The 21,088-nt window shown below is 52.2% G+C and overlaps 1 protein-coding gene across 1 annotated transcript in view; it reads left to right on the plus strand.

The window, feature by feature from the left end:
* The window catches only part of LOC141264614 (macrophage mannose receptor 1-like), a 203,872-nt gene that overhangs the window by 71,677 nt on the left and 111,107 nt on the right, over positions 1-21,088 (plus strand). Inside the window, exon 10 of the mRNA XM_073676893.1 lies at positions 9,783-9,898. Coding sequence (XP_073532994.1) covers positions 9,783-9,898 — 116 coding nt within the window. The remainder of the gene's footprint in view (positions 1-9,782; positions 9,899-21,088) is intronic.

Consider the following 21,088-nt stretch of genomic DNA (forward strand, 5'->3'; position numbering starts at 1 on the left):
GAACATTACTGCTGGTACTTTTCTGTAGGAATCTGCTTTCCTCCTACCAGTCTATAATATTTCCAGTGAACTATGGTATGATGCCATGGTATTAGCACTGCCCGAATACCAGTAGTGATGCCATCCCCAATTTCTTTCTCAGAAATTCTATTTGGTAGACTGAGTGGCTGCCCAAATACATTAGTTTCTCACAAAGGAGCTGAAGATAGAGTGGCAGTAGGTGCAAGTTTCTCCAGCTTGTTAGATATCACAGGGTGAACAGCAGTGCATTGGCTCAGTGGTTAGCACTGAAGCCTTGCAGAGCTGGGATCCTGGGTTCAAATACCAGCAAGGACAACATCTGCAAGAATTTAGTATTTTCTCCCCATTTTTGCGTGGGTTTCCACCTCAGTAAAAAATGGAGCCATAGAGTGGCCGGGAACCTTCCCACACACTTTTCTTAGCCAGGACTCCTTCTCAGCAGGGTTGGACAGTCCCAGCAGAGAGTCTTCGGGTGGGCCCTGGTTTCTCCATCAGGAGAGCTCATGATAGCGCTAACTTTGCAGCAGCTATGGGGCTCTTGAGCGGGGGAGAAAGGTGAACCCTCAGAATCAAATCCTCTGGTGGGCACAATGTTTTTCAGTTTGAAACTTCTTCTCAGTATGAGTTGTATTTCACCACAGCCATATTCTTTAGCTCGGTGAAAGGAGTGGCATAGAGGGAAACCGTATCTACTCCGGCTGTCATTTCTCCATCACCAGGTTCCGCTCATTGTCACACATGACCATGCCTGGCTGTATGTTCAGCGGTGAGAGAGACAGATCAGGCTGCTGTGTTACAGCTTTCAACAACTCTGCAGCACTGGGCGGTTTGTCACCTAAGCATTAAGCATGTTATCTTCAGCACAGCCTGTTGCTGCTTGGCCAAGTCAGTGCTGCAGTGTTTTCAGCTTGTGGCTAATGTGGTCATTTCGGAGATGGAGGAGGAGGTGCAGGAGCTGAACAATGTGATTACATTGAGGTTACATTGGCGACTCTGTTCCTTATACTAAAGAAAGATCCTACTGTTTTTTTTTTCTTTTTACGTTATTTTTTAAGACAAATGCATTCACAGGAAATGTCATTTTAACATTTTACAACCTTATCTGGCCATGTGGTGGGTGACACATCATCAGACACATCCTGTTTGATTTATGATGGAGGGAGTCTGAAAGTCACAAAGTCTATTTTTATAGGGCCATCAGGCGGCCCATATGATTCTTAAAGGGCCAGCAGTCGGCCCTCGCTATTGTTAGAGAGCCATCAGCCGGCTATGCTTTGTTGTTCTCATTATTAACTAGTGGGTCTCCTATACTGTTAATGCATATGCAGTGACTTCAAGGGCTGTCAAAAATTCGGACGCAACCCAATACGAGTTTGAGGAGACATAGAGGAGGGTCTCAGTATAAAAAATGTTCCCATTATAAAGGAGCGGGTCTCCTATAGTGGTAATGCCCATGCTGTGACTGCAAGGGCTGCCAATATTTGGGAAAACCCCCACTAACAATTGAAAGACACATAGAGCAGGACCACAGTAACGACAAATTCCCATTAGAAAGGAGAGTGTTTCCCATACTGTTTGCCTATGCAGTGAAGCAACGGCTGCCAACAATTTGGAGGAACTCCAATGCCCCTAGCCTCCTAAAAACAATGTTCCCATTATTAGGAAGTGGGTCTCCCGTAGTGTTGGCCAATGCAGTGAATACAAGGGTTGCCAAAAATTGGGAGGCACTCCAATGCTCCTTGGAAGAGATGTGGAGGAGGGCCTCATAAAAAAATGTTCCCATTCGAAAGGAGCTGGTCTCCTATACTTGTAATGCTCATGCACTAAGTGTATGGGCTGACAAACATTTTCCCCTGGGAGGTATATATGAACATACTGTATAAAATTTTTTTTTTACGGGCATCATAAACACCCTTTAAAAAAATTATGTGGGTGTTGCATCACGGACCACGGTCACCCTGGTGATATGGTCGTGGAGGATGAGGAGAAGGAGGAGGACAAGAGCAAATGGCCAAAATCAGGAAGCGTATACCCATGTGTGGGTGTGAAAAGGTGCATGGGAATACACCTCCCAAAAAAAGACACTGGATTTGAGTTTACGTTACGCTGCTATCATTCGGTGGTGTTGAGAAGTCTGGCCCAATCCAGCCCTTGTTCATTTTATATAAGAGTCAGCCTGTCAGCATTTTCAGTTGACAGGCGGATGCCCTTATCTGTTATAATTCCACCAGCGGCACTAAAAATCTGCTCTGATAAAACGCTAGCGGCAGGGCAGTCCAGGACCTCCAATGTGTAGAGAGCCAGTTCATTCCATGTATCCAGCTTGGATACCTAATAATTATAAGGCACAGAGGAATCACGGCGGATCTTGGTACGGTCGGCAAGGTACTCCCTCAGCATCTTCCCAAACTTTGCACTCCTTGTGAGAGTACCCCGCGCCTCAGGGCCTGTGCGATGGGAGGGGCTGAGAAAATTCTCCCAGAACTTTGACAGTGTTCCCCTGTCTCTGCTGGATAGGAGTTTTGTCTCTCTTGCCTGTAGTCCTTGGCTGTCCAATGAACTGTGACCTCTGCCGCCAGCGTTTTCAGATGGGAATTTTTTTAATAGTTCCGCAACAAGGGCCTTCTGGTACTGCACCATTTTTGTCAGTCCGCCTCGGGAATAAAAAATATAAAGTTCTCCTTGTACCATGGGTCTAGAAGTGTCACCAACCAGTAATGACTGTCACCCAAAATTTTGAGAACGCGAGGGTCATGGGAAAGGCAGTGTAACATAAACTCAGCCATGTGTGTGACGCGCCCCTGGGCCTGTGTCGCGCTGCGTTGCGCACGCGGGAGCTTACCCGGAGCCGGATCTGTTGAGGGTTGTAGTCTCGTGGCGGTGACCCGGTCCGTGCCCAGGGAGTCAAACTGAGCGGCGATGTATCAGCGGTAGATGTTGGACGACTACGCCACCCGTTGAGTACAGCTAAGGAGCTGCTGCTGCAGGGCAGACCGCTGAGGCCGGTGGTAGGATTGTGCAGCGTGATAGTATAACCCCCAACGGGAGGGGTATGGCCTCAGGGCAGCCGACGTGGATGATGGGGGTAGCAGGAACCACTCGGAGACGGTACAGTGTAGTTCAGGGTCTTTACTGGTGACAAAGATAGACCCTCCCGGAGTACTGGCTAGCGATTGGGGCCTGGTCAGTCCTTGAGCAGATGGGATCTCCCCTGGCCAGGCGGAGTTGTAGGCCTCCCAAACTAACTGTACTCTTCTGGCTACCTTGCTAGAGGCGGGTATAAGTAGCCCACGTCCCTCAGTGTACCGTGTGGTGCTCACCCGTATGGCCGGTGACTCGGGGCCTTCGGGTTTCTTGGCCAGAGGACCTGGAATCCCCTGCCTGACGGATTCTGCTGCTGGGTAGGAGTTAGTCCCCACAGCCTCGGACTCCGGGTCCGGTAAGAAATCTTCTCAGTCAGGGCGAGCTCTGCAGCTGCCAGCCCCTGACTCCTTGTAACACTGCTCCCACAGAGCTCCTGATGTTCTGTTCCTATATTTGCTTCTTTTCTCTGTCTCTACTTCTTCTCTACTCACTAACCCTGCCTCAGCCCTAGGTTTATATAGGGGAAGTTCTTCCCCTCCCAGGACTGGGCAGGAGGTGTGGCATGCATAGGATCCCTGACCAAGAGACCTCCCACCTGCTCTCAGACGTAATATCTCTATCACTGTGGCAACCAGACCCCTGGGGTGTCACATTCCCCCCTAGTGAAATTTAGTACTCCGGGACTAAACATATTTTTAGAAAAACATAACAAGGTATAAACAAAAACAGTACAATAATGAAAGACATTAGGATGGTCACGGCATGTCCGCAAGCGGGTGCAGTCTTTGAAGAAAACAAAGGTGTCCATTTCACCAAAACAGGGAGACGTAACCAGGTAGGGGTCTGTCCTGCCCCGAGTCCTTAACAGTCTTTTAGTCCATCCTGGGTTACGCTCCAACTAATTGTACAAGGATTCCCAGTAAATCCACCAAGGACTCCTAAAAATAACTAGAAACACATAATTATTTACAAGTAACAGACAGGTGACCACAAATAAAACAATTTAAACACTTCAAATCCTCCAACGTGCGGGTAACTGGCCTCTAGTGGCCCTAGTGGACCTACGGAGCTGACTGTCTGGCCCTGAACTACAGGGTGTAGGAGCTGTCAAAGGTAAACTGGGCAGCTGTTTACGGGCTCTTTGGCTCACTAGGGATATGGCAGGCTCACTGCAAGCAGAGGGTTGATCCTCCTGATCTGCTGGTGTGGGGTCTTCTGCCTCCTGGACCGGCTGTTCTTCCAGCTCTACCTGTTGCTCCGTAGGTGCTTGGGATGCTGGTTGGAGGAAGGTGAGTACGGGTACCACAACTGCACCATTGACTTGAGTCCAAGACCGAGGGAAGTCTCCGAGCACAGTACTAACCATATCTTCCCTTTCCTCTACGGGTCGATGGTCTTCTTGTTCCTCTTCAGGGTTCCGTAGCTGTTCAGGACACTTCTTCAGGTGATCCCGGGATACAATGGCTGTGGTCTCCCCTCCGTCTTTACTGATGGTACAGACCTTCGGGTTCTCGTGGCTTGAGGGCAGTACGGTGTACGGGTCCTTCTCCCACTGGTCGTCCAACTTGTGGAGCCGTCTTTTCCTCTTCAAGACCTGCTCTCCGGGCACCAGGGGAACAGCGGGAGCATACTGGTTGTAAGTTTTCTCTTGTCTCTCCCTAGCCTGACAGAGACTTCGCTCCACGCTCTCCTGTACTTTTCGGTACTGCTGCTGCCTCTCTGTGTCCCAGTCTGCTTCTGGTGAAGTGTCCTCGGGTGTCAGGACCCCCATTTCCAGGTCAACAGGTAACTTACCAGGTCTTGCCCTCATTAGGTAAGCCGGGGTACAGTTGGTGGAACCTACCGGGATGTGGTTGTATAGGTCCACCAGATCGGGCAGCTTCTCAGGGCCTCTTGTAGGTTCAGGGCATAGTCCCTTATACTCTCATGTGCCCGCTGTTTGCACCCGTAGAATCTAAGCTTGATCTCGGCTGAGGTGCGGGTATCAAAGGTGTCCCTCAGCCGGGTTAGTATCCCTGCGACAGTCCTCCCCCCAGGTGGCCAGGACTTTACCTCCCTTCGGGCTGCCCCAGTTAATTGGGCCACCAGGATGCTCACTTTTTGCTCTTCTGTGAGGGGGTACACCTGGAAGAGGCTATCCAGCTTTTCTCTAAAGTCATGCAGGGTATGTGACTCCCCTGAGCACTGGGGTAGCCAGGCCGCTCCCGGGATATAGGGCATGGTGAAAGGCATGACTGCAGCAGCGGTGGCGCTGGTGGGGGTTGAGGCAGTGAAGCTCTCCTCCGTATCCGACATCCTCCTCCCCCCTAGTGGACCGTGGCCTACCTTGCGATGATCCTCTTCCGTAGGCCCCGGCTCCGCAGTAGATCGTCAGGGTTGAGGACCTTCCGTCGCGCTCCTGTGACGTCGGCGTCTGCTGGGCTCCTTCCAGGACCTTACGCGACGTCCGGACGTGAGGCGGGGCTTCAGTTCTCGCGCGCTTTCGGAGTCCACGCCCCTCTTCTTCCCGCGCGACGTCTTCAAGATGGCGTCCAACGGCGGGAAAACTCCACGGAAGGCGGGAAGAAGGCTGGAAATGGCGCCGGATGGCGGGAATCTTCACCGATGGCGGGAAGAAGGCTGAAGATGGCGCCGGATGGCGGGAATCTTCACCACAGGTAAGTTTGAACAGTCTTTTTCAGGCACGCAGTACCCGGTGGTTGCGGGCACAAGATCCTGCCGACTACGCCAAAAGTTGACGCGCCCCTGGGCCTGTGTCGCGCTGCGTTGCGCACACGGGAGCTTACCCGGAGCCGGATCTCTTGAGGGTTGTAGTCTCGTGGCGGTGACCCGGTCCGTGCCCAGGGAGTCAAACTGAGCGGCGATGTATCAGCGGTAGATGTTGGACGACTACGCCACCCGTTGAGTACAGCTAAGGAGCTGCTGCTGCAGGGCAGACCGCTGAGGCCGGTGGTAGGATTGTGCAGCGTGATAGTATAACCCCCAACGGGAGGGGTATGGCCTCAGGGCAGCCGACGTGGATGATGGGGGTAGCAGGAACCACTCGGAGACGGTACGGTGTAGTTCAGGGTCTTTACTGGTGACAAAGATAGACCCTCCCGGAGTACTGGCTAGCGATTGGGGCCTGGTCAGTCCTTGAGCAGATGGGATCTCCCCTGGCCAGGCGGAGTTGTAGGCCTCCCAAACTAACTGTACTCTTCTGGCTACCTTGCTAGAGGCGGGTATAAGTAGCCCACGTCCCTCAGTGTACCGTGTGGTGCTCACCCGTATGGCCGGTGACTCGTGGCCTTCGGGTTTCTTGGCCAGAGGACCTGGAATCCCCTGCCTGACGGATTCTGCTGCTGGGTAGGAGTTAGTCCCCACAGCCTCGGACTCCGGGTCCGGTAAGAAATCTTCTCAGTCAGGGCGAGCTCTGCAGCTGCCAGCCCCTGACTCCTTGTAACACTGCTCCCACAGAGCTCCTGATGTTCTGTTCCTATATTTGCTTCTTTTCTCTGTCTCTACTTCTTCTCTACTCACTAACCCTGCCTCAGCCCTAGGTTTATATAGGGGAAGTTATTCCCCTCCCAGGACTGGGCAGGAGGTGTGGCATGCATAGGATCCCTGACCAAGAGACCTCTCACCTGCTCTCAGACGTAATATCTCTATCACTGTGGCAACCAGACCCCTGGGGTGTCACATGTGCCAGACTGCTAACAGGCAAGACTTCCATGTCCTCACCAAGAGGACGAGTGAGCATGCTCTCATCCTCCTATCTGTCCTCAGGCCATCCACGCTGAACGGACGTATGACAGTTGCGCAGGTAGGATTTGAGAAACCGCTGAACCACGAGGTTAAGCACATGTGTGTGAGCTCGCCTCGCCTCAGAGCCGCCACCGGGTTCCGGCCATTGTCACACACGACCATGCTACAGATCTGCCTGCTCTTTCAGAGCTGTCCACAACTCTTCAGCATTGTGCGGTTTGTCACCTAAATATATTAGCTTCAGCACAGCCTGTTGCCGCTTGACCGAGGTAGTGCTGCAGTGCTTCTAGCTTGTGACTGATGTGGTCATTTCGGAGATGGAGGCTGAAGAGGAGGAGGAGGCTGAGGAGGATGAGGTGCAGGAGCTGTAGACTGTGGGGGCAACCCTGATTGACCTAGGGTTCGCAATCCTTGGCGTTGGGAGGACGTGTTCCGCCCCAAGGTCCGACTGGGCCCCGGCTTCCACTTTGTTAACCCAGTGTGCCATCAGCGAGATGTACCATCACTGCCCACAAGCACTTGTCCACGTGTCCGTGGTTAGGTGGACTTTCCCGGTAACTGCGCTGTTTAGGGCACAGCTAATGTTTTGTGACACGTGCTTGTGTAATGCGGGGACGGCACACCGGGAGAAATAGTGTCGGCTGGGGACCGTGTACCGAGGGACGGCCGCCGCCATCAGGTTGCAGAATGCTTCCGTCTCTAGGAGCCTAAAAGGCAACATTTCAAGCGCAAGCAGTCGCAAAATGTGTGAATTTAGTAGTGTGGTTTATGGGACGTTGGCTGCGTATCTGCGCTTGAATTCCAAGGACAGGGGTATGGACAACTGAACGCTGCGCTGGGACATGGACGTGCTTCCTGATGCTGCTACTTGAGAGTGTGCATTGACAGGTGCAGGGCAGGAGGCATCTTCGCATGCGCCATGGACAGGGGATTGGCTAGACCCTGGGGTTCGGCCCACAAAGTCGGGTGCATTGCTGCCACGTGCCTGATCATGCTGGTGGTGGACAGACTGGTAGCTTTGCCACCCCTGCTGATGCTGGTCTGATGCTGGTCTGGCAGGTGGAGCAAATGGCCTTTTTGGGGGTTATCGGCAGAGTCTTTAAAAAACAACCAGACTCGGGAAGACCAAACAGTTGTACTGGCAACTTTCTTCGTGTTGGTGTTACGAGGAATGGTTGCCTGTATTCTGTCTGCGGCCACCACACTGCTTCTTCCTGCCTGTTGGGGTGCTCCGCCTCCCTCCTCCTGTGTGCTGCTGTCCTCGTACTACATGTCCTCCTGCCAGGTTGGGTCAGTTACTATATCATCCACCACCTCGACTTCCTCACCCTAGTCCTCCTCCTGACTTTCTGGCAATTGTGTCTCATCATCGTCCACCTCTTGTGACACTTTCCCACCGTCGCTTTCGTGTGACTGTGGCTGCTCAAATATTTGGGCATTGCTTCATGCGATCTCCTCTTGCCCCGCTTCAAGTGGACCAAGCAAGAGGCCAGAATCTATAAATGGAAAACTGAACAGATCATCAGATGTGGGATCAGTTGTCTCTGGGCACTCGGCATGGTGGGAGGTTCAGGGTGAGGAATATGTGGTCCAGACTCACGGCTACTGAGACTTGACCGTGTGGAAGACAGGGTGGTGGTGGCTAAGTGACTGGAAGCATTATCTGCTATCCAACCAATAACCTTTTCACACTGCTCTGTGTTCAATAGTAGTATTTAGAAGATGTGGGTGTTTGTTGTGGCACAATTTCAGCTTGCCCATGGCCTCGGCCTCTGCATGCACCATCACCATCACGTCCAGTTCCCCTTCCTTTGCCACGTGCCTTGCCCATTTTAAATGGAGGACAATATCTTCAACGCTCACTACAAATGGCTGAATTTGGAGCGAACTAATATGTGATCCGTGTGACGGACAAACCACAGTTTTAAATAGCTGGCCTGTAGGTAACTGTTTTGACCAGCGAACTGGTGTCTATAGCTTCACTGACACACTGAAACAAAATTTCAGTGGAGGCCAGAAATGGCAGTATTTTCTGAAAACGTATATGTAATCCGTGTGACGGACAAATCACAGTTTTTTTTAGCGCTGTAATATGGAAAGGATCTGGCTGTATTATGCAGTGCCAACAAGCAAATGGCGCCGAAAATTGGTGTTCTCTGGATTGCTTTTTAAGCAAATAATGAGGATTCCTGGCTCCTGAGACCTGGGCCTTTGTCTAGAAATATCCAACAGCAGCAGCAGCAGCAGACAGAACTGGAATGGAGCCTCTTGTGCTATATGCACTGCAATCTGTTATATACACTGCCTTCCTATATACACTGCCTGCCTGATAGCTCTGCAAATGGATTAATCCTCAGAAGGTGGTGGGAGGTTGCGGGAAATGGAATATATTTGTGCAAAAATGTTGAGACTTTTCAAAAAATTGGAAATGATGAATCAGAAAAAAACATTTGGAAAATCTAACACCCCCTCCCCCCTACAACGGTGAACTAAAAAATGAGCAGACGAGCACATAAAAAATGACTTTAACATAGGCACAAATGAAAAAATGAATATGGAGCAAACGAAAAGCAGGCACAAAAGGAAAAAAAATCAAAACTAACCAGAAAAGATGCAAAAGTAATGATAAATCGGCCTCTGTGTGTTTAAATCAGAGAATTAGGATTCTGAAGAATATGATACTGTGCCTCAGTATATTTCCAATTTTTATAAAGAAATCAGATTTATTGCAATTTCCACACATAAAAAGTTAAGAGAATAAACCAGTAATGTAGTGTTGTGTGTAGCACAATATAGCAGCACTATGGAGCTACACTGTGATGGTGCATGGACTCCATGTGCTTTCTATATGGGCTTCTCTCTATTTAAGCGGATGAACTAAACATTGATCAAATGTTACTAAACACTTTTATTACTATTTTCTGGGTACTCAGGGCTGGAAGAGACACGGCTACTACTGCTATCAAATAGGGGAATCGCCGGGTTCATTTGCAGAAGCAAACAGCACATGTAATAGTAATGGAGCCTTCCTGCTGACTGTGGATGACAGGTGAATATTATTTTTACATTTTACAAAAAATACCTCTGCTCATTAATTATGGTGACGCGCCCCCTGGGCCAGTGCTGTAGTGCGGCGCACGTGTGCGCGGGGGAATACCCGGAGCCGGATCCGATGGGGGTAGTAGTCTCCGAGTGGCGGGGACCTGGTCCGTGCCCAGGGTGGTCAAACTAAGTGTGTGGCAGTCTTTGTAGATGTTGTTTAAGTGTCGACTACGCCACCCATTGATTTGCGGTCGCAAGGCCGCCGCTGCAGAACAGTCCGCTGAGGCCGGTGGTATGTGTGCAGCAATGGTGGTATAACCCCCAACGGGAGAGGTATGGCCTCAGGGCAGCTGGTGCGGGTGAAGGGAGTGATAGAAAGGACGTCCCGGTACCTTTAGTGCTGGTAGTGCGATGGAACACAGAGCCTGATTGCAGTTTTCAATGCTTTACTCACAGATGTTATCAGTGTCAGTCCTGCAGGTGATGACGACCCGAGCCGTGCTGCGTCCACCAGGTACGGGGCTCGACCAACCCCCAGGCAGTTCCAGAGTGTGACCTTGAACTCCTTTCTCCGTTCCTTTCTCTGGCCGTCCCCACTAGGGACCCACCCATGTCCAGCTTCCTCGGGCCTTCTGGTGGCGAAACCTATCTCCGGTTTCCCTGACCCTATGTGGCGTGCCTTCGTGGTGAGTGTAGTGAGTGGTCGCGCCAAGACGTGGCCACGACCTCCGGTTCCTGGCTGAGGATAAGTGGCCTCCACCAGTTCGGAATCCGGTACCCTGATCTGCCAACCCTTCACCCGCTGACTCCTAGCGTGTTCGGGTTCCCTCTTCCTTCATGTCTCTGGGCCTTTCTCCAGGTTCCATTCCTTCCTTGTTCCTTGTTCCTTTCCTCTTGTCTTTCTCTCTCTTGCTCCCTTCAGGAGCAGCACCCAGACAGGGCTGCTGCTCCCTGTCACTACTCTTCTCCTCTTTTTCTGTCTGACTGAACTCAACTCCTAAGATGGTGCCCACCTTTTATACTCCCTCTGACACCCGAGCCCAGGTGACTAGCCACCAATGGGCTCCTTCCTATGCCCAGAGTCCCTCCCCTCTCTGCTCCTGCACCACTGGGATATTCCTCCCCCCCTCCCACTCCAGCCAGGGACAGACGCTGTCGTACCTGCACATCTATCTGGTGGGAGTACCGTTGATCTGTCCCCCGGAAATGGGATGTATGTGGTGCATGCAGCTCACTGAGTTCTAGTCCACACTCCATCCTTACCCGGGAGTGGAATACCACACCTCTGGTTCGAGGTGCAATACCCCTGTAGCAGCCGAGCCCTCGGGGTGCTACATTCCCCCCTGGTAAACCACAGCACGTCCTCGGGCTGAAATAGAGTAAAAACAATTTTTAAAGTGTACGTACACATAAAACACATCAACTTTCATCCATCCCTTTATGGGAGGTTTTCTCAACAGCTGGCTAATGCCACCGGAACTCTTTTACAAAAACACTATGTAAAACTTTGGCATCATATCAAATTTCACATTAAGGCATTCTCAAATAAAACATTCTTGAATTCTCGGGTTCTTGGGATCTTGGGATCTGGCCGCTCTCAGTCTTCGGCCAGGTAGAGGGAAGGGATGACCGCTCTCAGTCCTCGGTCAGGTTAGGGATTAGGGCAAAAATAGGCAACAGTTCTCTTTCTGTCCCAACGGGGACCACACTCTTAGTGGAAACAGTCCCACAACAGTCCTTATACCCGGTCGGGTAACTATTTACATCTCCTCTTTTACCGTTTACGATTAACGGTGTGCTCCACACGCTCCTTTCTCTTCCTCAGGTTCAGACCCGTCCGGGCCCTCTTTCTCCTCCTCCTCCTGGTACGATTGCTCCTCTTCTTCCTTGACCCGGTGGACATGAAGGGCGTACCACCCCTTCACTCCCTTATGCCTGGTATAGGTGACGGTATCTCCAGGCACCAGGTCCCGTCCACTGTGCCCCTCCGGTAGGTGGGACTCTACGTCGCTCCTGTTTACAAACACCTGGCTTATGGTCTTCGGGTCTTAGATGATGCCCCAGCCACATGCCATGTGAAAGTTAACAACAGTCCCGGTGACTCGGGGACCGTGAGCTGTACGGGGGGGTCCTGGCGGGTCCTTGTCTTCTGCTCCACGTTTTTAATGTGGAGCCACTCCTCCTTCACTTTCCTCTCTCTCCGCTCCCGCTCAAACGTTGCCAGTTGTTGGCGGCAGGTCTCATAGCGCCGGGCGGCGCCCGCCCGGGTCTCCTGAGTGAACCCCATCAGGTCTTCTCCAGTGGGGTCACCCTCGAATTGGGCGTCCTCCAGCGGGGTGAAGAGAGGTCCACGGGCTCCGGAGCTGGGATTAGCGGTTCATCTGGGGCCCTTGCTCCTACGGGATGACTCTTCCTGGAGCGGGGGTTGGTGTACTCAGGCGGCCAGACGAATGGTGTCCCATCCGGGCAGGTGTGCTGCTCATACAGGTCTTTCCCCAATGATGGCACGACTGGGGGCCCCGGCTGGGGTGCAGCGCCCGCGGGCACTCGGCCTTTTAACCAGGCCGGTGACTTTCTGATCGTGCCCGGTGTTGGGGAGCACGGTTCAGGGCGAGGCTCCGCTGCAGAGCTTGCTGCTGGAGGGCTGACTACTGGTGGTGGAGGTACGGTGGGCGGTGCGGCACCCAGAGCTTCGGGTCCCGCGGCGGGAGGTAGGGGCAGGTCCGCGGCCTCAGGGCCCGGAGTAACGGCGTTCCCCTTACTTGTCGTTGCGGCCTCCCCCGCGGCGTCGTCCCCGGCCTCCGGTCCGCTTCTGCTGCCTCTCGGGATCGACGCGGTGCTGGATGGTGGCTGCACCTCCGGTTGGCAGGTCAGCGTGCGCCGGGTCAACTCCTCCTTCCACCCGGCGAGCACATCTCGTTGCGCCCAGATCATCCTCCTGTTCAGCTCTTCCAGCGCGGCCTGCGCGTACTCCGGTTCTTCCTTCTGGAGCACCGCTAGCAGCTCTGCAATCTGGTATGGCGGCTGTGGCGGTGAAGCTCTCTTCCGTATCCGACATCCTCCTCCCCCTTAGTGGACCGTGGCCTACCTTGCGATGATCCTCTTCCGTAGGCCGCGGCTCCGCAGTGGATCGTCAGGGTTGAGGACCTTCCGTCGCGCTCCTGTGACGTCGGCGTCACTGGGCTCCTTCCAGGACCTTACGCAACTTCCGGACGTGAGGCGGGGCTTCAGTTCTCGCGGGCTTTTGGAGTCCACACCCCTCTTCTTCCCGCGCGGCGTCCTCAAGATGGCGCCCAATGGCGGGAAAACTCCACGGATGGCGGGAAGAAGGCAGAAGATGGCGTCGGATGGCGGGAATCGGCTCCGGATGGCGGGAAACGACTCCGGACGGCGGGAAACTTCACCACAGGTAAGTAAAAAGTCTCTTTTTCAGGCACGCAGTACCCGGTGGTTACGGGCACGAGATCCTGCCGACTACGCCAAAGTTGACGCGCCCCCTGGGCCAGTGCTGTAGTGCGGCGCACGTGTGCGCGGGGGAATACCCGGAGCCGGATCCGATGGGGGTAGTAGTCTCCGAGTGGCGGGGACCCGGTCCGTGCCCAGGGTGGTCAAACTAAGTGTGTGGCAGTCTTTGTAGATGTTGTTTAAGTGTCGACTACGCCACCCGTTGATTTGCGGTCGCAAGGCCGCCGCTGCAGAACAGTCCGCTGAGGCCGGTGGTATGTGTGCAGCAATGGTGGTATAACCCCCAACGGGAGAGGTATGGCCTCAGGACAGCTGGTGCGGGTGAAGGGAGTGATAGAAAGGACGTCCCGGTACCTTTAGTGCTGGTAGTGCGATGGAACACAGAGACTGATTGCAGTTTTCAATGCTTTACTCACAGATGTTATCAGTGTCAGTCCTGCAGGTGATGACGACCCGAGCCGTGCTGCGTCCACCAGGTACGGGGCTCGACCAACCCCCAGGCAGTTCCAGAGTGTGACCTTGAACTCCTTTCTCCGTTCCTTTCTCTGGCCGTCCCCACTAGGGACCCACCCATGTCCAGCTTCCTCGGGCCTTCTGGTGGCGAAACCTATCTCCGGTTTCCCTGACCCTATGTGGCGTGCCTTCGTGGTGAGTGTAGTGAGTGGTCGCGCCAAGACGTGGCCACGACCTCCGGTTCCTGGCTGAGGATAAGTGGCCTCCACCAGTTCGGGATCCGGTACCCTGATCTGCCAACCCTTCACCCGCTGACTCCTAGCGTGTTCGGGTTCCCTCTTCCTTCATGTCTCTGGGCCTTTCTCCAGGTTCCATTCCTTCCTTGTTCCTTGTTCCTTTCCTCTTGTCTTTCTCTCTCTTGCTCCCTTCAGGAGCAGCACCCAGACAGGGCTGCTGCTCCCTGTCACTACTCTTCTCCTCTTTTTCTGTCTGACTGAACTCAACTCCTAAGATGGTGCCCACCTTTTATACTCCCTCTGACACCCGAGCCCAGGTGACTAGCCACCAATGGGCTCCTTCCTATGCCCAGAGTCCCTCCCCTCTCTGCTCCTGCACCACTGGGATATTCCTCCCCCCCTCCCACTCCAGCCAGGGACAGACGCTGTCGTACCTGCACATCTATCTGGTAGGAGTACCGTTGATCTGTCCCCCGGAAATGGGATGTATGTGGTGCATGCAGCTCACTGAGTTCTAGTCCACACTCCATCCTTACCCGGGAGTGGAATACCACACCTCTGGTTCGAGGTGCAATACCCCTGTAGCAGCCGAGCCCTCGGGGTGCTACAATGGCATGTAGTTAAGAAAAGGTCAATTATGGCTTTCATTATGCCCTAAGGAAAAAAATATTTACTATGAAGTTGGTGATGAATGACAAAGTCATGAAGTTCACGTTTAAAAAAATGATTCGACCCAAAATCGGAAAAATGACACAATACGACCAATATTATTGATGGTGAATGTAGTCTATTAAGCAGCGCCTAAGCCCAGATCTTTGATAGACAACAGTCTTGAGTGGGTAGAGGACTTCACATTTCACCCAATTTAAAATAAATTGTTAAAGTCATGGTTGAGTCTGACAATTATGTCCCCAATTGCTCCAAAAGGTAACTTAACCCCTTTACCCCCGAAGGTGGTTTGCATGTTGATGACCAGGCCAATTTTTACAATTCTGACCACTGTCACTTCATGATGTAATAACTCTGGAACGCTTCAATGGATCCCACTGATTCTGAGATTGTTTTTTTGTGACATATTGTACTTCATGAGAGTGATACAGTTTATTTGATATGACTTGCGATTAGTGTTGAGCATTCCGATACTGAAATATCGGGTATCGGCCGATATTCGCGGTATCGGAATTCCGATACTTAATTCCGATACTTTTACAATATCGAATACCGGAATCGGAAGTTCGCATAATGCCTGCACTCTGCAGTGTCTCTGAAGGATGGCAAGCTGGATGGCAGCGCTCAGCTGCGATCCAGCCTGTCATCAGAATGCCATCCCAGCGTGGGAGAATTCTCCTGATTGTTTAAAAGCCGGCGGGCGGTAAAAAGTCGCCGGCTTTTAAACAATCACACAGCCCCATACTGCTTCCCCGCAGTCTCCCACCCCGATCCTCCGCTCCCCTCGCCACCTCCCATCCCGATCGTAAGTTAGGACCGGGCGGGGAGCGCAGCACCAAGGAGCGGGGAGCGAAGGACCCGGGCGGGGAAGCCGGCAGTGAAAAGACTTCACCGCCGGCTTTCCCGTTCTGTGCTGCGCTTTCCCGCCGGTTATTTCAAATGAACAGCTGAGGTATCAGGTGATGCCGATCAGCTGTTCATTTGAAGTCGCCGCGGTGCCCTCGGAGGGTTCATGTGAGTTCATGCTTCACTGCATTGCATGAACTCACATGAACTTTTCCACGGTCGCACAGGTCAGCCTCACCTCCCAGACCTGTCATGATTGGTGTGTGTGGGTGTCTGTGCGGGTGTGCGCGGTGTGTGGGGTGTCTGTGGGTGTGTGCGGTGTCTGCGGGTGTGTGCGGTGTCTGTGCGATGTCTGCGAGTGTGTGCGGTGTCTGTGCGATGTCTGCGCGATGTCTGCGGGTGTGTGCGGTGTCTGTGCGATGTCTGCGGGTGTGTGTGTGCAGGCAGACATAGGCCGATGTGACACTACTACTCCCATCGGCCTATGTCTGTCCCCCGTCCACTCGTGCCAGCAGGATCAGCTCGATGGGAGCAGTAGTTCCCATCAGCCTGATCCTGCTATTTAAATTGCCCTACTGTGTCCCCAATAAATGTTAAATACATTTCATTGGTGGCCAGTGGTTGCCTACAATAAATTAGTTTATACATTACCTGTCCCCGCCGATCGCCACCTAAAATAAAGTAAAAAATAAAAAACTACTCCTATACTCACCTAGACACCTAATTCCCCGAAGCCATCGATCTCCTGTAATAAAATATAAAATAATAAACCACAACCTTATCCTTACCCCTCCGTAGTAGTCCACGAGTGTCCCACGATGATCTCCAGTTTAGAGCTGCCACATAGAATGTGACCGCTCTGAACCGCTGCCGCCGCTAGAATGATGGGGCCGTAAAGCAGCCCCGTCATTGCATAAGTGGGTTTGCCGGAGTTCAGGCAGCGCTGCTCCGGTCAGCTCCTTTACGGCCCTGCTGTATCGTGAGAAATTCCCACGGTACAGCAGTGCCGTAAAGGAAGTCTCCGGAGCTGCGCTGCCTGAATGCACTCCGGTGACCTCAGTCAGTGGCTCCCGCTGCCGGGAGCGGACGTGTTCCCAGCAGTGTGAACTTACAGCAGCCATGCACAGCTGTCACCATCTCCAGATGTGACAGCTGTGCATGGGAGATCAGCGCAGGAACGTGGACAGGTAACTATTTTTTTTTAGTAAACTAAGAATTAAATAAAATGGTGTGTTTTATTTCAAATAAATTATTTTTTTCTGGGTGTAGTGTGTTTTTTATTTTTAACACTTTGTAGGTTAGTAATGGGGGTGTCTTATAGACGCCCATCATTACTAACCTGGGCTTCATGGCAGCTGGCGCTGACATGGACCCCAACCCTATTACCCCCTGCCAGCTGGGGGCTGATATTAGTAGTCTGGGAAGCTCCGTGGGTATTACCCACTTCCCAGGCTTCAAACATCTGCCCCAGCCGTCTGCTTAACCTCCGCTAGAGACTAAAATTATGGGGCATCCCACGCCAAATTTTTTTTTAAAATAAATCCTTTATTTTAACACTAAATGACATTTGAGGAGTTAATAAAGATGCAGTCCCTAAATTATTATTTATTTTTTAATTAATTTTTCCCAAAAATTTTGACGTGGGCTTTGCCATATTTTTGTATGCCAGCCAGGTACAGCATCCAGCTTCTATGAACGCGCCATTTTCTGGGGTGGCTGCGGACTGCAATTTGCAGTGGGGGGGAGGCCCAGAAAGCTTGGGTCTCCCTGCGCTGCAGATTCCAGCTGCCTAGTTGTACCTGGCTGGACACATAAATAGGGAGAAGCCCCACGTATTTTTTTTTTTAATTATTTCATGAAATATTTTTTTTAAAAAAAGGGCTTCCCGATATTGTTGTGTCCGGCCAGGTACAAATAGGCAGCTGGTGGTTGGGGGCAGCCCGTTCCTGCCTGCTGTACCTGGCTGGACACAAATATAGTGCGAAGCCCCACGTCAATTTTTTTTTAATTATTTCAGGAAATTCATGACACAACAATATAGGGAAGCCCTTTTTTTCTTAATTATTTCATGAATTTCATGAAATAATTAAAAAAAAAAATACGTGGAGCTTCGCCCTATTTTTGTGTCCAGCCAGGTACAAATAGGTTGCTGGGGGCTGGAATCTGCAGCGCAGGGAGGCCCAAGCTTTCTGGGCCCCACCCAGCCGCCCCGGAAAATGGCGCGTTCATAGAAGCGCCATCTTCTGGCGCTGTACCCAACTCATCCAGGGCCCTGGTGCGGTGGCTCACTGGGTAATAAAGGGGTTAAGGCCAGCTTGGCATTATCAGCTGGCCCTAAGCCCGAAATTCATGGGGTCACGCCAATATTAGACATGACCACCATGAATTTCTAGTAAAGTATTTAAAAAAAACACAACACCCAGAATAAAGTCCTTTAATTGAAATAAAGACACAATTCTTTATTGTTCTAAATTAAACCATACTTACCATCACGCCCATTCCAGCTGAAGCCAACGATCTCCTGCAATAAAAGAAAAATAATAAACCAACCTCATCCTTACCTTCCCATGGATCCCACGACAGCTTCAGCTCTGCTACATCGAGATGACAGGCTGGACCGCAACAGAACGCTGCCATCCAGCCTGTCATCCCGCAGACACTGAGAAGCGCAGGCATGCTTGCGCTCCTCAGTGTCTCTCTGTGACGTCATCCAGATGAGCCGAGTTCATGTCCAATGAACTCAGCTCACCTCATGCACGTCACTGACAGCGTGGGAAAATTCTCCTGCACTCAGCGCTTCAGCGTGAGAATTCTCCCACGCTGTCAGTGACGTGCATGAGGTGAGTTGAGTTCATTGGACATGACCTCACCTCATGCACGTCACTGACAGCGTGGGAAAATTCTCACGCTGAAGCGCTGAGTGCAGGAGAATTCTCCCACGCTGTCAGTGACGTGCATGAGGTGAGCTGAGTTCATTGTTGGCTCATCTGGATGCCGTCACAGAGAGACACTGAGGAGCGCAAGCATGCCTGCGCTTCTCAGTGTCTGCGGGATGACAGGCTGGATGGCAGCGTTCTGCTGCGGTCCAGCCTGTCATCTCGATGTAGCAGAGCTGAAGCTGTCGTGGGAACCATGGAAAGGTAAGGATGATGTTGCTTTATTATTTTACTTTTATTGCAGGAGATCGTTGGCTTCAGCTGGAATGGGCGTGACGGTAAGTATGGTTTAATTTAGAACAATAAAGAATTGTGTGTTTATTTCAATTAAAGGACTTTATTCTGGGTGTTTGTGTTTTTTTTTTTAACTTTGACTATGGGGTTAGTAATGGGGGTGTCTTATAGACGCCTCTCCATTACTAACCTGGGCTTGATGTCAGCTGGTATTATAAGCTGACATCAACCCCAACCCTATTACCCCACTGCCACCGCTACAGGGCAGTGGGAAGAGCGAGGCTAAGTGCCAGAATTGGTGCATGCTATGGATGCGCCATTTCTGGGGCGGCTGACGGCTGGTGTTTCTAGCCTGGGAGGGGGCCAATATTCATGGCTCCCTTCCTGGGCTATTAATATCAGCCCCCAGCTGTCTGCCTAGCCTTTGCTAGCTATTAAATTAGGGGGGACCCCACGTCATTTTTTGGGGGGGGTCCCCCATTTTAATAGCTAGTAAAGGCTATGTATTTGACGCGCCCCCTGGGACATATTCCTTTTTGAGGGGAATACCCGGCACCGGATCAGATGGGGGGTTGTAGTCTCCGAGCGGCTGTGACCCGGTCCCGTGCCCAGGGCGTCAAGCTAAGTGTTATGTGGCAGTCCTTACTGATGTTATAAGAGTTCTTTTTTGTCGACTACGCCACCCGTTGTAATGCGGTCACTGTGGCCGCCGCTGCAGCAGGGTCCGCTGAGGCTGATGGTGGATGTGCAGCTTGGTGGGATAACCCCCAACGGGAGGGGTATAGCCTCAGAGGGGACAGGCGCAGAGGATGGGGGTTGTGGTGGTGCGGTGCAGCCGGCAATGAAGACAGACTCGGGTTGTGCAGTTAAGGGAGTTTACTTACTGCTGATGTTTCGGTCACTCCAGCTGTTAGTGACCACCCGAGCCGTGCTGCGTCCACCAGGTCCTGGATCCGGCCAACCCCCAAACAAGTCCGGAGCGTGGCCCTGAGCTCTCCCTCTGTCCTTTCTTCAGCCGTCCCCACCAGTGATCCACCTAGGTCCAGCTCCCTCGGGCCTTCTGTTGGGCAACCCTTGGCCTTAGGTTCCCTGACCCTCCATGTGGTATGCCTTCAGGGTGGATGTAGTGGGTGGCCGTGGCAGATGCTGCCCACAGCCTCCGGTCTCTGGCTAGGGATGTTTTTGCCCCCACCAGCTTGGGTTCCGGTACCCTCTTGCTGACTCCTCACCCGGTGCTCTAATTTGGGTTCTTGGGTCCCTTCAGTCTTCCCCCTCTGGGTCTTTCTCTTTCTTTCTCCTCTCTCTCTCTCCAGGGCTGCTGTTTCCTTCTCTCTCTCCAACTGACTTGTTCTCAGCGTCTGACCCTGATCTAAGCTGGTGCCCTCCTTATATATCCCTCTATGTGTGAGCTCAGGTGACCAGCACCCAATGAGCTCCTAACACTACCCAGACTGCTCCCCCTATCTGCCCCTACACTACATGGGATGTACCACCCCCCTCCCACTCCAGCCAGGAACAGGCTCGGTTGTACCTGCACATTTCTAAGTGGGAGTACCGTCGGCCTGCTCCTCTGGAATGGGATGTATGTAGTGCATGCAGTCTATCTGAGCTCAGTTCCACACTCCTTCCTTACCCGGGAGTGGAATATCACACCTCTGGGTTGAGGTGCAATACTCCTGTAGCAGCCGAATCCTCAGGGTGCTACATTCCCCCCTGGTAAATCACAGCACGTCCTCGGGCTGTAAAGACAAAAACACCAAAACATACAAAATTTTTATATGAACATATAAAACATATAAAACATTATATATATATAAAACTTTTTCATATAAACATTCTCGTCGTCTCTGGTTTCAGGTTCCTCCTCCGGACACTGTGCAACGTGTGTCCGGGAAAAGTGCGACAGTCTTTCTAGAAAAATGGTTTCTCCTATAAAACCGGTAGGGGGCGCTTTAGAAAGCGCAACTATGTACAGGGGAATTTGGCCGTTCTCAGTCCTCGGCCAGGTAAGGAGGGGAAAGGGAATGGCTGCTCACAGTCCTCAGCCTGGTTTGGGTAGGGGACACACGGGTTAAACTGTTCACTGGTCCCAACGGGGACTATTTTAGCAGCAGCAACAGTTCCAGTTTCAGTTCCTTTATACCCCGATTGGGTAACTATTTACATCACTTCTCGGCCGCACTCAACGGCGTCTTCCTCCTGCTCTTTCTTGATATGGTGTTGCTTCAGACCCGTCCGGGTCCTCTGACTCCTCCCAGATGCGGCACTCTTGGTATTACGGGCGCGGGCGCGGTGGTGGTGGCGCCCGGGTTGCCCAGGCCTTGCGGCCAGGCCTGGGGCACCTGGAAGGTGAAGGGC

This window comes from Phyllobates terribilis, unplaced genomic scaffold (assembly GCF_046119375.1).
Source record: "Phyllobates terribilis strain yellow unplaced genomic scaffold, ASM4611937v1 Scaffold_4__5_contigs__length_816908805, whole genome shotgun sequence".
NCBI classification, from domain to species: domain Eukaryota; kingdom Metazoa; phylum Chordata; class Amphibia; order Anura; family Dendrobatidae; genus Phyllobates; species Phyllobates terribilis.